The sequence below is a fragment of the Anser brachyrhynchus genome, assembly GCF_964034855.1.
Source record: "Anser brachyrhynchus genome assembly, chromosome: 1".
NCBI classification, from domain to species: Eukaryota; Metazoa; Chordata; class Aves; order Anseriformes; family Anatidae; genus Anser; species Anser brachyrhynchus.
Window position 1 is genome coordinate 206,401,634 of NC_137694.1, and position 14,636 is coordinate 206,416,269.

Below are 14,636 nucleotides of genomic sequence, written 5' to 3' on the forward strand. Positions count from 1 at the left end.
TTTTTTTTATTATTATTTTTATCCTCCTCCGCACCATTGCCTGCTTCCTCCTCTGCGACACGAGGCCCCTGGGGGAGACAAGAATGCTGCCCAGCAGGTACTCGACCCTACATTTTGTAGGAAGCCAACACCCACCAAGCGCAGATGGAGCAGAACTCCACTGACACCCGATCGCAGTCCAGGTGGATGATGCTGGTGGCCACCCACTCCTCATCCTGCAGCTTGGGCGGCTGGTGGCCGGGCGGTGCCTAGTGGTGGTCGGTGGTGGGCTGGAGGTGAGGGTGGTGGTCAAGACCTCTGGCCCTGACCCGGTGGTGGCAGCTCCCCATCCCCACCTCCATCCTGCCCTCTGGGGGCCTGCCCTGTGCTGGTGAGTGGCCAAATGGTGCCTGAGGGGCTCGGGCGGCGGGGGGAGGCAGCGGCTGAGGGAAGCAGCATCCCGAGTGGATGAGGGGGGTTGAGGAGACTGAGGGTGGGGGGGCTGCATGCACAGTGTTGGTTTTAGAATCCTAAAATCATTAAGGTTGGAAAGCCCTCTGAGATCACCTGGTCCAACCATCCCCCTACCACCAATATCACCCACCAAGCCATGTCCCTAAGCACCATGTCCAACCTTTCCTTGAACACCCCCAGGGACGGTGACTCCACCACCTCCCTGGGCAACCCATCCCAATGCCTGACCGCTCTTCCTGAGAAGAAATGTCTCCTCATTTCCAACCTGAACCTCCCCTGGCACAACTTGAGGCCATTCCCTCTTGTCCTATCACTGGTTACCTGCAAGAAGAGGCCAACCTCCAGCTCCCCACAACTTCCTTTCAGGCAGTTGTAGAGGGCAATGAGGTCTCTCCTGAGCCTTCTCTAGAAGAAAAAACCACCAGGTCCCTCATGGGTTGCCCCCACGCCAGACAGTGGGGTTTAGGGGGGGTTGTTCCCGCACGATCATGGCCAGGGATGGAAAGGGAGGCACAGTAAATGACATCAAGATGAACTGAAGGCTGAGGGTTCCTCATGCCACAAGGTGGTCTCACCTGGTCTCAAGAAGAAGTTCCTAAGATAAATTGACGGCTAATTGTTAGAAACCGTAGCTATTCCAGTAAGCCCCTGAGATGAACTGGTCACAAGCTGGAGGAGCTCCAGGCCCTCTGCTCCTGGCCGCTTCCACACAGAGGTTGTTGGGCTCAGTGCATCCTTAGTCTGACACGGTATGGCTGCTCTGGATGCTCAGGACCAAGAGCTACCCGCCCTTTCATTTTGTGCATTGCCATTTTCTCTGCAGAAAACACCTATAAACGAAACACCCAAAACTGGCAGACTGCCTGGAACCTCAGCCTGTTTCAAAAACTGTTGAAATCGTGCAAAAGACCTATCAATTGATCTTGAGCTGCACAGGGATATAAATAATGCTATGACATTAAGTAAGACTAAGAGAACTGTAGAAGGCTGTAGGAAAACTATACATTATAACTTGCTTGAGCAGCAGGTATTCTGCAATTTTACTGTTTTCACCTACTACGTTTCTCAGTTATTACTGTTCATGCAAGGTGGGATTTCTTTCTTGGATCCTCAAAGATGCCTCCTAAGTGCTCAACCTCACTGGAACTTCAAAAGAGAAACAAGTATGAAAGAATAAGCGTTTGATGTTTTGTACTTTTTGGGAAACAATGTGCTTTTGACTCTATTAAAAAAAAAAAAAAGTGAAATCTGTGATACAGCACGTTAGGACCAAATGAAATCTATTTCATATTTCAAGTTTTCCATGCTAATCTTTCATGTTACAGATCTGATGTGGTTTACTTAGTTTGACAACCCCTGCTCAGATTTAATGGTGTTGAGCTCTTACGTATGTAAAAGTAACAAAAAATAAGAGGCTACAGAACAGTTTTTTCAGAAGGATTTAAGCTGGTAAGCAGATTACAGAGAGACTGGCTGGTAGATGGTCGCATGAAAAGGAACAAAAAGAAGTGCTGTGTTACACCAGAGGCACCTGCTGAGATGAGAAGCGAGCAGAAAGCTGAAGTCACACTTTAAAGTGACGGAGTTTGACGTTCAGCTCTTTTTCTTTGGCCAGTAAAGCCATACTGTGCTTTTTGTAGGCATCGAACTGCAGCGAGAGTTCGCTGTACGCCTGCTTGCTGCTCTCTAGCTCTTGCTGGAGCTCCTGGACCATCCGATCATAGTTTGCTGCTGTGTCTTTCACAAAGCGCTTCTCTGCTCGCAGCCTGGCTCTCTCCGCACTCTCCAGCCTCTTCCCCAGCTGCACGATCTCCTGCTGCTTGTCCTGCAGGGCTTTGCCCCTCTCCATGGCCAGGTTCAGCAGCTGCTCTTTCTCCTCATTTGCCCTCTCCAGCTTGGCCTGCAGCTCGCTATCCTGAGCCTTCTGCTGGCTCTCTCCGTGCTCTACCTGCGCGGCAAGTTGTTGGTGCTCCTCCTGGAGGCACTGCAGCTGCTGCTTCAGCGAATCGACCTCCCAGGCATGGGCACTCGCCTGCTGGCTCTGAGCTTCCAGCAGCTCCTTCACACGCTCCTGGGCTCTGCGACTCTCGTAAGCGCATTTCTTGTGTAAGGAGTCTAACTGCTGCGAGAGATTTTGGGCCTTGGCAGTGAGCTGGAACACTTCGGCTTCCTTCTCCCGCACAGCTTGGCTAAAGAGAGTCTCGTTCTCCTGCCGCAGGCGCTGATTCTCCTCCCATAGCTGCATGTTCTGCTTCTTGTGCTCATTCTTGAAGTAGATCATTTTCTCGTGGTTGCTGGCCAGGTCCATGAAGCGCTCCTCCAAGTGCCGGATGCGTTGGGTCTGCGTTTTCAGTTTCACGGCGTCCTCCAGCCTCAGTTTCTCCAGTTCCGTGTTGAGCTGCTCCAGGCCTTTGCAGCGCTTGCGTGCGTCATCTGCTTTCTTCTTCAGCACACAGATGAGGCGATGCTGCTCTTCCAGGCGCGCCCGCAGCAGAGCCTTCTCACTCCTCTCCTCTTCAGGGCCTTCGCAGAGCACCTCCGGGCCTTTTGTCAGATCTTCCCCGTCCTTGCCCACCTCCGGGTCGCTTGTGGGGCTGGCCTTCCCTGCTTCTCTCTCATCCTGAGCCATGGAGCCGCTGTCTGACACAAAGACGAAACATTTTATAGCCACCAGTTCTCGTAGTGACATTCAGCAGGTTTAGAGTACCCCAAAACTGTGCCCAACACCACTGCACCGAGCTGGGGGACTGCCTCTGGAAGTCCATCACAGCACTGGCACAGCAGATTGGGACTCATAAAACCAACAGCAGCCTGTGCGGTCCCACAGACCCTGATTCAAAGTCAGGCAGACCGATGAGAAGGGTGCCAGACTTGACAATGCAAAAACAAACAACTGGAGGCTTAGTATTTATGCAAGCCTCTTCATTTGCTGATTACTAGCCCTGGTAATTATTCCTCCTCAAAGCACTGTTGTTGTATCTACAAGTACTGTAATATTATATTTTTAAAAAGCCAGTAAATGATAAAGCTGTAAGTAATTCCTTAAGGAATCCTTTTCCCCTGCCTTTATTTTCTCCTACAGATGCAAAGTTGCATTACATCTGTATAACACAGATGCTATTATAAACGCAAATAAAACATGGAGGGTTAGATCGATCTTCTAATCCATTTATAAGATTTTAATAGTATCTCGCCCATTAAACGTAACTGAATAGCCTTACCCTGAGCTTAGAGATTTAAGAATAAAAAAAAGATCATTAAGGACTGGTAATAATTACTGAATGCACTGTGATATAAGGAGGGTGCCTGGAGAAACGGTTCCTTATTTGGGTTTTGATGCTGATTAGCTGGATTATTTTAGGCACGCAGGTTAAAAGTCTGGCTCCTCATCTAAAAATAAAGGAAATATTTACGTTACAGTAGTACCACCATCGTTATCAGTGCCTTATCATACAGTATACTACCCAGACGTATGAAAAGTTTGCCTAAAACTGAAGTACAGACTTCACGTTCAGATACAGACCTGAAACCACACAGCACCTGAAATAGCCTGCTGATAATCGGGTTTTGTGGGTTTCGGCTGGAGGTGAGGATAGGCCACAGGCAAAAGTCCTGGAGAAAGGACTGCAGGAAGGATGAAAAACAACGTAGAGCAAAAATGAAGGCAAGACACGGGCAGATTCAGAGCTCCATGGGGGTGACTATCAGCAGGCTCCGCTGCGGTGCGCTCCCCTGCTGCTGGTGCCACTTGGGCTCCTGCCAAAACACTCAGTGATATGGGAAGAGAGAGGGAAGGACTAAAAGATTTAGGCCATGCAGGGGAAACGCAACAAAGAGAGGGGTTTAGGGGGAGAAAGATTTTCTCTCACCAGGTGCTTGTTTTCCTCTGCCCATTTGTTGCCACTCCAAGCGCGCGGTTGCTGTGTCCATGGCGATGCGGGGCTCAATCGCTCACGTCAAAGCTCGTGCCCTCTCTGGGCTGCTCGGGGCAGTCCCGAATTCATGGAAATATCAGGGAGCGTTTCTTAGCAAACAAATGCTGCCAATGCTCCCAAAGGCACCCAGGTTCAGCAAAAAGAAGAGGATTTCCTCAGGCTTGAAGTCCTCTCTCTTGGCTTGCACCCAGAGAAGATCACAATGGCAGAACACACTGAAGGTGCACGGGCTGAGCGAGAAGATGCATCCCTCACCCTAAACAACTTGCGACTTTTATTCAGCAAAAAGGGTAAAAGATACAAAAGCTTCAAAACAAAAGATACAAAAGATTCAGTAAAGGGTAAAACATACAAAGCAAACAAGACAGGGAGGGAACAGTACCAGGTCTTTCAAAAGAGGTAAAGTCAGAGCGAAGTGAACTGCAACACTGACAGAGGCTTGCAGGCTTACGTGCAGAAATGGAAAGTAGAAAAAGAAATGGGAATTTTCTGAATATAGAGCGTGAAAGCAGAGCTGGGACTTTGAAGTACGTGGTTTACAGGAAGCAAAGGTAATGTCATTTAAAACACACGCGTATACTGACATAGGTGCACCTCCTGGTGCCCCCCGTCCAGGCTGAAGTCATGGTAAGCTTGTAAAGTGGGAAAAAAAAAAAAGAGGGGGGGGGGAAGCATTGCATTGCTCCCAAATAATTTTCTGGGCAAGGATGAACATATATGAAGATATTCTAGGAGTACAGATGCTTTGTCATATAGATAACTGGAATTAAGAATCAAAGCATAGATATTAATTTATCAAACTGCCTTTTAATAACAGTTATGTCTTAATTATATGCCTTGTTTGGGTTGTGGATAACTTTAAAACCTCTGCTTTTGACAGCAGAGTAAGCTAGTTTCCTAAAACTTTTCGTAAGCAACTGCGTAAAATTTACATTTTTCAATCTGCATTTTATCAATCTGGAACATGCAACTGTAATCAACAATTACTATGAATTCGGTGGAAAGCTGTATTTATTACAGAAACCACATCCAGATGAACATCCATATTGTTTGGTTTTTAAAGTGTACATTTTGTATGACTCTTCTGTTTACAATCCAAAATCCCTCCTGGTTTACATGATTAGATCCAGTCCTTACCTTAATAAATCAACATCATATTCTTTAGCTGGAGGTGAATTTGTAATGTTTCTGCTCTGTAATTAAATCCTATAGCATTATAGGGTGGTTGAAGTACATTTTCCACTGATAAAGCAGCTTGGTTTGTAATCGTTTGTTCATGGCACTGAAGTTCATCTCACCAGGACAGCTTTGGCTTTTCTTGCACGTTACAATAACATAGTGAAACAGTAAAAAGATAAGTACAGATGCCAAAAATCCTTTAAGATCTTTAAGTTAAAGCTTCGTAGCATGATGCAGGCTCCTTTGAGGGCTATCAGTGATAACAGCACAACTTTAAATAGCTAGCATTGTTAAGCACTAATATACTTTTCAGGCACTTCCATGACCATCTCCGCTGACCTCACGTAAATTTGGAAGTCTCACTTTTGTGTGTGGTGACAGCCATTTATATATATTTTCTATGAGAGTCATCATTTCCACATATACTTTAAAAAGCTATAAAAAAGTTGGGGGAGGTCAAATGAATTTTTGTACTAGAGGGCCTGATTCAGTCATTTGGCTCTGTCTCTTTTTTAAATCTAAACGAGCACGTAATGCTGCTGTGTCATTTGCTTGTCATCATACTAATTAAATACAGGGGCAGTGCACAAGTACATCTAACGTTCATGTTCCCATCGTTTTTGGAAATTTAAGTTTTTATCTATTTAGCGTAGTGCTAAGCAGTGTCTTTAGAGGTAATGACAAAAATTCTGCCTCTGTCTGCAGGATGGTGGAGGAATAGCAAGACAGAAGATACTTCACCTGACCAAAAGACAAGAGTGGTACTGTCACAAACCAACCGTTCTGATAGCAGTTAAGTTTTTAACTACTGAAATTTTGTACAGTGTGGAACACAGAAGACTACATACACCTGCCTGCAAATCTATAGCCTCAGCCCCATCCCTTCAGTTGAAGACTGAAGACTTTTGACACAGCACTGCATTTAGGCTTCACAGGAAATAAAACTACAAATTATATACTTGTTAAATGGTAGTCATGCTTACAGCAACCTACTTTTTAAGGTGAAAACAAAATCCTGTAGACAGTGAATACAAACAGGTGTCTCTGCCACATGCTTACAAATCTCTGTTTTTGTATGAGTAGGGAGAGATGCACATACTACACTTCAGAACAATCTATTTGCATTTAAATGGTACAGCAGTTACTTTGCGTCTGTATTGTTAAATAGCCACCTCTGAGAGGGTGGTGTTTCTGGAAAAGCAGAAGTGGGATCTGTGCCAGCTCCCAATCTCATCCGAAACACCTGAAGCAGTAAGGGACGGAGACTGACAGCTCCTTCTGGCATTTGTAATCTCCGGACGGCCTGGCTGATGAAGGAGAACATGGGCTCCCCAGCAGGCTGAATAGCACCTTTCCTTTCTTCCCATTCATGGTGGGAAATAAATACCAAGCAATGCAAGCATTTAAATTTTTATGATAAAATTAAGCAACCCAGTTGGAAGTGTGAAGAGCCCTCTTTTCCTCTGTAAGCTTAGACGCAGGACTTTACATGCAGGACTTCACCAGCCTCTAGACCTATGCAGTTACAGCAAATAAATGTACATTTATTTTCAGAAGCATTTTCTGCCTGCACTTCATTGTATTGCATACTCACACTGAGCAGCTAACACAAAACATTGATTTTTAATAAACATCGAATTCTTAATTAGCTTTAATAAGGCTGCTTTTATTTAAAAAAAGTAATACATTTTGTAATTTATGCATTTATCTTCCTTCAGTGGTACGCATTTCCACACGTGACAAATTCCATTTCACATGCTGCAAAGCTATCTAAACCCAGACCACCATAATCCCGGCGTTCTCCTAACGGTGGCGCTGAAGAACAGATAAATTACCTTTCGCAAAAATACAAGCTAACAATAGGTATAGGTACAGAAAATGAGTACACTTTACAAAAATAAATACCCAACATTCGTCATTAGTAAAACTGGCAAGTTTAGATCCTTTGGAATAGCATTTGAATGAAAACGTTTGACCTCTGTGACTTCAGCATTTAAAAGGAACGTCAATATACTAGCAAGGTAATTAACAAATATAGAAGCAAACTTTATAACCTCAACTTTTCATAGTACATTGGAATTAACAGTCCTCTATGCCTTGCAGAGTAAGACATCAACAGTACCATTTCGTGTAGTGCTTCTTTCATTACAGAAGCAACTTTCAGATCATAGAAATGTGTAACTACAGACAAAGAGACTTTAAAAAAAATCTGCACACTCATATTCCTAGCTGGAGAGATCCAATATAGCGTGATGAGGATTCAGCCAGAGAAATGTGCTAATGAGCATCAAGAAAATGCAACCTGTTGCTATCTTACTAATAACATCATCTCACAAACAATCCAAGTATACAGAAAGAATTTACTTGCTTTTCCTTTCTTTTTTCCCTCGGCAATTTAGCTTTAAGGAATCAGCAACACTTCAGTTTGACAACACGAGCATTCAAGTATCACAGCTACCTCTACCTCTGAATTCTTTAAGTATGTTCTTACTTGAATACATTTTCAGTGAATAAGAAATAAAAGAAGCCCTTAAATTTACATAATCATCTGAGGGCAGAATTTTAGTTTGGAATATGCAGTGACATTTGACAGCACAAGAACAGAACAGCAACAGAACAGAGACTATCAAAGAGCTGCTGTGTGTCTCTTCCAAGTTTCACCCCCACACCTTTTAATTTCATTCCCAAGTCGTCTTTTTGACACTAGCAATTCAAAAGCCACCTTATTTTGTCAGTTTTGCAACCATTAGCATCCTCAGAGGTAGCGTATCTTCTACCCATGTGTTTGGCAAGTTCATCATCTTCTCCCACAGGGCACTTTCATCTGAAGTGGAATCCATCCAGTCTACTGTAGTTCCATAGCTTCTGCCTAGAAAAATGTCAGGTTTTAAGAGAAAGTTTAATCACTTAACATGCTGCAGAGTTGAGAGCTGACAATCAAATCTGCCCATCTTCTTAAAGAGCTTCACCTTCTCAGGTACAGGAAACCTAGTGCATTCGAGATCCAGTTCTGTATTTTTATGCTTGAACAATTCTGTCAAATACAATTAATGACAATTTTCCACACAAACTTCATCTTTTTCCTTTTTTTTCCTTGTTATTCTTTTTGTCACTGTCCCAAGGGAAAAGTTAATCAACATCCAAGAGGGCTTAAAAATAAAATGTTCACTGATTCTATATTGGAATACAACCTCGGGCACTTAAGTTTCAGTTTGAGATTTATTATCCTCACTTGCGTTTTAGGTTATTCTCATAAACCATACAAGAAGTCATTTTTTTTCTTGCTTTTGCTTTAAAGAACTCTAAATTCTTTGTCTCTCCTCAGACCAGAAAGGACAATGAAAGAGACAAAGCAGAATTGCATGTTTTCCCAGTCATTATATCTACATATCTTATACTGTCTTTATGCTAAAAAGATGTTTGAATTTATACGTTTTCCTATCCAAAGTCTTCAAATTTTACCATGCATTCACAATCCATCCTTTTATCTCCACCCAATACTGTCTCTGCTCCACATATCTAGTTTTTCCATGTGGAAGTTTGTAAGATGGTATCAAGATTTTGGGTGCAGAAATAGCATACTCTCATACTGCAAACAGTACCAGACACAACGTATGGACAGAAAGGTTTATTTCTAATGTTTCTCCTAACTTGTCAATAACCCCTTATCCTCATACTACTTCTATTTACATTTCAGAATCTGTGACAATGAACAGATAATTTACTAAATGAAACTCTTTAGTAAATAAACAGCTGAAAGGCTTTTCAGTTATCTTTGCAAAAGGAGAATAAATAGAAAGGAAAAGGGGAAAAAAGAAAAAATGTAGTTTGTAAATTAAGGATTAATCTGTTAATTGTCCAGTACCTGTTCCAAGGCCTATCCTGAGACCTCCCAGAAAGTGGTTGGCAAGTTTGTTGTGATCCCAGACTGTGAGTTCTATGCACGCTTCTTTCAAATCTTCTGGCCTAAAGCCATCATAGACCATGGTATGGTTGAATACTGGGTTTGTAGTTTTTGCCACTGTTCTTGTTTTCTGGCGACTTTTTCTGCTAGTATCTGGAAGAATGGTACTTCGGAAAGAGAAAGCATTGTTAGTTTGCACTTTGACAGCATAACCTGCATTAAACACACTCATCAGACAAAAAATACTGAATAATAAAAATACTGCATGTTACGAAGCAACTGAGAGTAAGATGCTTTAGTATCACAGAGATGAAATCAAACATCACATTCTCAGTCCCTTCCAACAAATGTATCCAGGATGTATCCACCCTTGTGCTTCAAAGGATGGATCGGAAGGGGAAGTCACGTAGGGAAGAAGTACAACTGAGTTTGTTTGCTGGATTACCACTAATGATGCTGAAACCTTTTAGTTACTGCCAGAGATTTCCCAGCTATCTCGCTATCCCCATCATGTGTTAAATCTTTTTGTAGAAAGGAAGGTGGAAGAAATACATCTATGCTTCTCACTTCTATCTCCTCCCACGATTTACTAAGCTAAAGCACGCTCTTTCACAAACCTGCTTTGTTTAAACACAACTTACAGCAGACAAGATCTGACTTAAATTTGTCTAGCCCTTCCACCAGGTAGCTAAAGCAGACAAAATGACAGGGTGGTGATTAGCAAGGAATTCCTCCCAGTACATCGTACTTGGTAGCATATAGTTAGCATCTGGAAGTTGCAAGTCCTGTAGGACAATTTGCATCACAATAAAGGAGAATCAGAAAGTAATTAAGTGTTTTTGTTTTTTAATTTAAATGGAGAAAATTGAAGGTAAGGTTAGAAAACACAGCAATGGCATTATTAAGCCACCAGGTTTAATGATTTCAGCCACGGTTTTTACCACTTGATAAAAGAGTTGAGCCTGTTGCCCCTCAGAAGAGGAAGGTCATGGCATTCCTTCACCCAGATGTGGACCTCACCAGTGGACAGAGTCTTCTTTCCTGTAAAAAGAAAGAAAACATCCTGGCTCTGATTAAGCCTTAGAAATTACCCTCGAAAGCGATTTACATGTTGCAGCAGCTCCTTTCCATTTTCAGAGGTGATATTTCGCCTAGACTCTCATTATCTCACATTTTAATTGAACATCCCTCTCTACCTTTGAAGCTGCAATCTTCAGCCCATCAAAGTACTGCCAAGCCACCTCATGTCTACATTCCGACCACGATTTCTCTTCTCTTACAAATAAACAAATGCAGGCCACTGGCCTTCTCTTTCCCAGCCTTCTAGATGAAGGGATCAGCTTGTCTTCAGCCTATGCGATGCCAGCCTTTACCACCACTTACACTTTCAAATGAGCTCCTCTGTGCTCTTAATATATTTGATTCTTATTGACTGTCTGGCTGGATTAAAGACCTTGCTTGGCTTCATTGTCAGACCAGCCAGTTATCAGTTGTCAGACAAGAGTAAACGAACAGCTCATACAGCTAAGAAATGCTGTGTTCTGGATACCTATTGCTATTTTGTACTTCTAATATTGCTTGAATTTAGTGTGTCATCACTGTTTATTTAGCAAATCACAGCACCTGGCTGACAATTTCATAATTGCTGAAATTGTTAGAGAGAGAACAGAACTTTGTTATGTATACAGACTGGATTATAAATATGAGATTATAACAATCAGGTAATTTCTTCTGTAGTAACATAAAAATAACAGAAGATCCTAAAGCGAACCTTGGATCCTCAACTGAATTCATGACCAGAGTGGCCTAATATTCTAGAAAAAAAATGTTCTACATTAAAACAAGGTGCCTGAATTTGTTGAAAAACGTTATACAGCCCCTTCACACCAATCTCCTCCCTAACCCCCTCCAACAACAAAACCCCCAAAGGCCTGACAAACTCAAACAAAGAAGCAATGAATAAATACCTCCAGTAGGTTGTGGAACATACTTGAGGGCTAGTTTCATCTCCCCTCTGTTTTCTAGTTCTAGAGCCATTGTTGAAGTCTGAAATTTAAGAAAAAAAAAAAAGTCTCACACATTGCAGTTCACACACTGATTTTATCGTGCAAAGTTTTGCACAAGTTCAACTTCTACATGAGTTTTTTTTTTTTATAATATATAATCAATATAAAACCCTCAGAACACAAAAGATAGGAGCTAAATAAAAAATGACTTGGTTTTGCACTTACACAGCAGAAAACATAGAACAGCTCACCCACCCCTAGTAACCTACCCTTGGCTTGAGTGGAAACCAGTTGATCTGCTTGTTGGATTTATCATTCCAGTCCCAAGTTCCTAAATCCAGCTCTACTTCACCAAGGAAGCTGTTCCTCCCAAAGGTATCGTTGTGCCAGACAGAGATATTAAGGCTTTGGTTCTTCAGGAGATCTTTCTCAATTTTATACTGCCAGGAGAGAGAAATGGGGAGGAGGAAGCGATAAAAAAAAAAAAAAGTTAAGCTAGTTTTTCATCAATGATTGTCTGAAAGTGACACAGTAAGGAAATGTGTCTGGGTTTATACATCTATAGCTCCTCGCTTCATTTCAAAACTCTCTTCGTGTTTTAATATTGATTTTAAATATTTTAAGTTCCTAAGTAGCTTGAGTTTGCTTGCAAGAATTATGTAACAATCAATGTTCTCAGTGCTGTATCCAGAGTAAACCAGAGTTAACCCATCAGTGAAGCACACAGACACTCCTACAGAGCAATCTGCCTCATCTTCACACAGATGTCTCTTTTGAGATCATCTGGACCTGGAAAGTTCAAACTCCTCATACTGCATGCATGCAGTATTTCATGTCTAGTTAGCATTTGATAAATACCCGCAGTATTTCATTATAAACCGGATTAAAAGTTTTCTTTTTCACAGAGGTCTTCCGTTTGCCCAGCTTGTATTTCTCTGGAAGCAGGTAGGTCTTCACATACCTAAAATTTAAACAGGCTGGTAAGAGCAAGAAAACCCCCCTTCCAACTTCCCTTCCAAAATACACACACATTTACTTATGAAGTAAATCAAATTGACTTAACTGAATTCTCCTTAATCTGGGAAGTTAAAATTTCAAATTTCAAGTCTGAGCTTCCCATGTTAATATATGTACTGATTTATACGGCAACTTTATGTTCAGTTCAGAGTGGAAGAACATGTAAAGCACGTGATAGCCTCCTTCAGTTATTTGGTTGGTCACCCCATCAGAAGGCAATGCTTGGCATAAATTACAGTTTTCATTTACACATTTAAAGAGTAACTTCCATCGGGGAAAAAAAAAATATTCTGTATTTTTACTTACGGGTCTGAACGTTGCCTCTTGACATCTGCCACTGCCAAGTCTTTACACTGGCAAATAAAGATGTGGAGCTCGTTCAGCTGTTCTACGTAATCAATAGCAAACTGAATGTTCCCCTTCACATCAACATTGCCGAAGTCTCCACTATAGACGCTCATTAAGCTTCCGCTCACCTGTGTCATACAAGAGGAGAAAAACCTGCATCATACAAGAGGACTTTTTTTCCTAGGCTTTTGCATTTCACCAAATACTTCAGATTAGGGTAGAAGTTATTGTCAGGATTCAGAAAATTAAAAAAAAATAAATCAACTGTGTCCCTTTAGATGCAATTATGAAACGTAACAGTGTTAAACAAGCTCTTCAGCAAGCAGGTTAACGAAAGAATGTTATTTGTAAATCTGAAAAGTGTTAGGCCAAGTTTTGAACAAAAAAGGAATATGTTTATTGCATTGAGACAGAATACATGAAATGCTAGGATGCTATATATCTGGAGATTTGTGTGATCAGATTCTTGAAATATTACTTATGTAGCTCTTCAGCTGATCTTTGCAGAAAGCCGAGCCTAAAACGTTATGACAAAAGGCTTTCTGAAAATACCAACCAAGAAATCAAACATAAAGTCTTTATGTGGCTGAGTTAGGTGCTAAAATAAAACATACTAGAAAATTAAACCCTGGATAGGTAAAAATAGAAGGATGAACAGGGTTTTTTTCTTTTTCTATTTTTTAAATCTCATCGTTCATCCCCAAAGTTCTCCTTTTCCCCTAAAGGCCACATAAACTAATGACTTTTGGTTAGCTAAATCACTGACTTCATCATACAACCCACATACCAATACCATCTCTTTCTTTCACTTATTTCTCCTGCCACCCCTTAATCCATTCCTAAATATTTGTTCTGTATAAATTCTCTCCCACTGTCAGCTACAACTTTCAGCTCCTAGGGTTAAAGCCTGTTCGCTTAGGATTTATCAAGTATGCTGCACAGTGGAATCCCAAACAGGCTCCAGCATATTACTAGAAAACAAGTAAAAATTTTTTTTTTAAATCACTTTATTTCCAATTCCATGCAAGAATTCAATAACAGAGAGGAGGACGGAAGGAGGCAGATACCAAGGAAAGAAATAGGAGAGGAATAAGAAGGGAGCTGAAACAATACCGAAGAGATTAGCAAAAGCAAAGTGCCATTAAAACAAGGCTGTGGTTTACATACAGAGGATAAGGAGGCCATGCCAGAAGAACCGCTAAGATTGGTTAGAGAGCTGGGACTCTTCTTGATTCTGCCAAGGGAATAACTGCTTTCTGATGCTGTATCTGTCTCTCTGTCATCACTCTACAAAAACATCACAGAAAGAGAGCCTGTGTAGGTACTTTATAGTCACAAGGAACATTAAAAAAAAAGAAAAAACAGTTTTAATAATGCAGATTGGGACCCAATGAAAACCTGACCTTAAATCCCTTCATAGTACAACACAAGTAATTAGTATTTCTTAAATTAGGTCATGCATTTAAAGTAAAACCAATTTTGAAAGGGATTTTGTTTTTAGTGGAAAGCCTACGCTGAAAAAAATGTAAAGTAATAATTCAACCTCTTTTTTTGTTGTTGTTTTGCTCTTTTTCTTTTTTTTTTCCCCTCTTAATTCTCAAATACCAATGGAAAGTACAAGTTAGCTTTACCAGGACAATGAAACTCAACTTCTCTACTTCACTATGCAAGCGATAATTCTCAGGTCTTCCACCCATCCCTTTCTGTTACATAGAGGGTGCCATCGATTCTCCAGTCTCCATCTTTAAGGCAGTTCATTGGAAGTAACGTGCACAGTACAACAGCACTGGATAA

General features: G+C 41.6%; 2 protein-coding genes and 1 long non-coding RNA gene across 24 annotated transcripts in view; 1 reads left to right on the forward strand and 2 right to left on the reverse strand.

Moving 5' to 3' along the window:
• Positions 1 to 588: 588 nt before the first annotated feature.
• CCDC89 (coiled-coil domain containing 89) lies at positions 589 to 4,695 on the reverse strand. Of its 5 annotated transcripts, none has more exons than XM_080581851.1 (2): positions 4,323 to 4,695; positions 589 to 3,093 (listed from the first exon to the last, which is right to left on the reverse strand). In XM_080581851.1, the coding sequence occupies exons 1-2, from the start codon at positions 4,381 to 4,383 to the stop codon at positions 2,018 to 2,020; spliced, it is 1,137 nt and encodes a 378-aa protein (XP_080437977.1). In that variant the 5' UTR covers positions 4,384 to 4,695; the 3' UTR covers positions 589 to 2,017. The 5 variants fall into 5 exon arrangements, with proteins under 5 accessions (XP_080437977.1, XP_080437981.1, XP_080437979.1 ...); XM_080581855.1 differs by having other exon boundaries at positions 589 to 3,089; positions 4,323 to 4,370; XM_080581853.1 differs by lacking the exon at positions 4,323 to 4,695 and adding an exon at positions 3,977 to 4,282.
• Positions 4,696 to 4,727: 32 nt separating this feature from the next.
• Positions 4,728 to 6,615, forward strand: LOC308190488. Its single transcript, XR_013947240.1, has 2 exons — positions 4,728 to 5,015; positions 6,273 to 6,615. It is a non-coding gene; the product is annotated as an uncharacterized lncRNA (long non-coding RNA).
• Positions 6,616 to 7,212: 597 nt separating this feature from the next.
• SYTL2 (synaptotagmin like 2) overlaps positions 7,213 to 14,636 on the reverse strand; it is a 59,681-nt gene continuing 52,257 nt past the window's right edge. For 12 of the 18 annotated variants that reach the window (XM_080581357.1, XM_080581369.1, XM_080581368.1 and 9 more), the window contains 8 exons: positions 14,010 to 14,129; positions 12,801 to 12,970; positions 12,336 to 12,438; positions 11,747 to 11,917; positions 11,439 to 11,517; positions 10,413 to 10,512; positions 9,433 to 9,638; positions 7,213 to 8,436 (listed from right to left, as the gene is read on the reverse strand). In XM_080581357.1, the coding sequence (XP_080437483.1) occupies positions 8,291 to 8,436; positions 9,433 to 9,638; positions 10,413 to 10,512; positions 11,439 to 11,517; positions 11,747 to 11,917; positions 12,336 to 12,438; positions 12,801 to 12,970; positions 14,010 to 14,129 (1,095 nt within the window). In that variant the 3' untranslated portion in view covers positions 7,213 to 8,290. The remainder of the gene's footprint in view (positions 8,437 to 9,432; positions 9,639 to 10,412; positions 10,513 to 11,438; positions 11,518 to 11,746; positions 11,918 to 12,335; positions 12,439 to 12,800; positions 12,971 to 14,009; positions 14,130 to 14,636) is intronic. The other 6 variants (XM_080581371.1, XM_080581373.1, XM_080581366.1 and 3 more) reach the window with 1 other exon arrangement.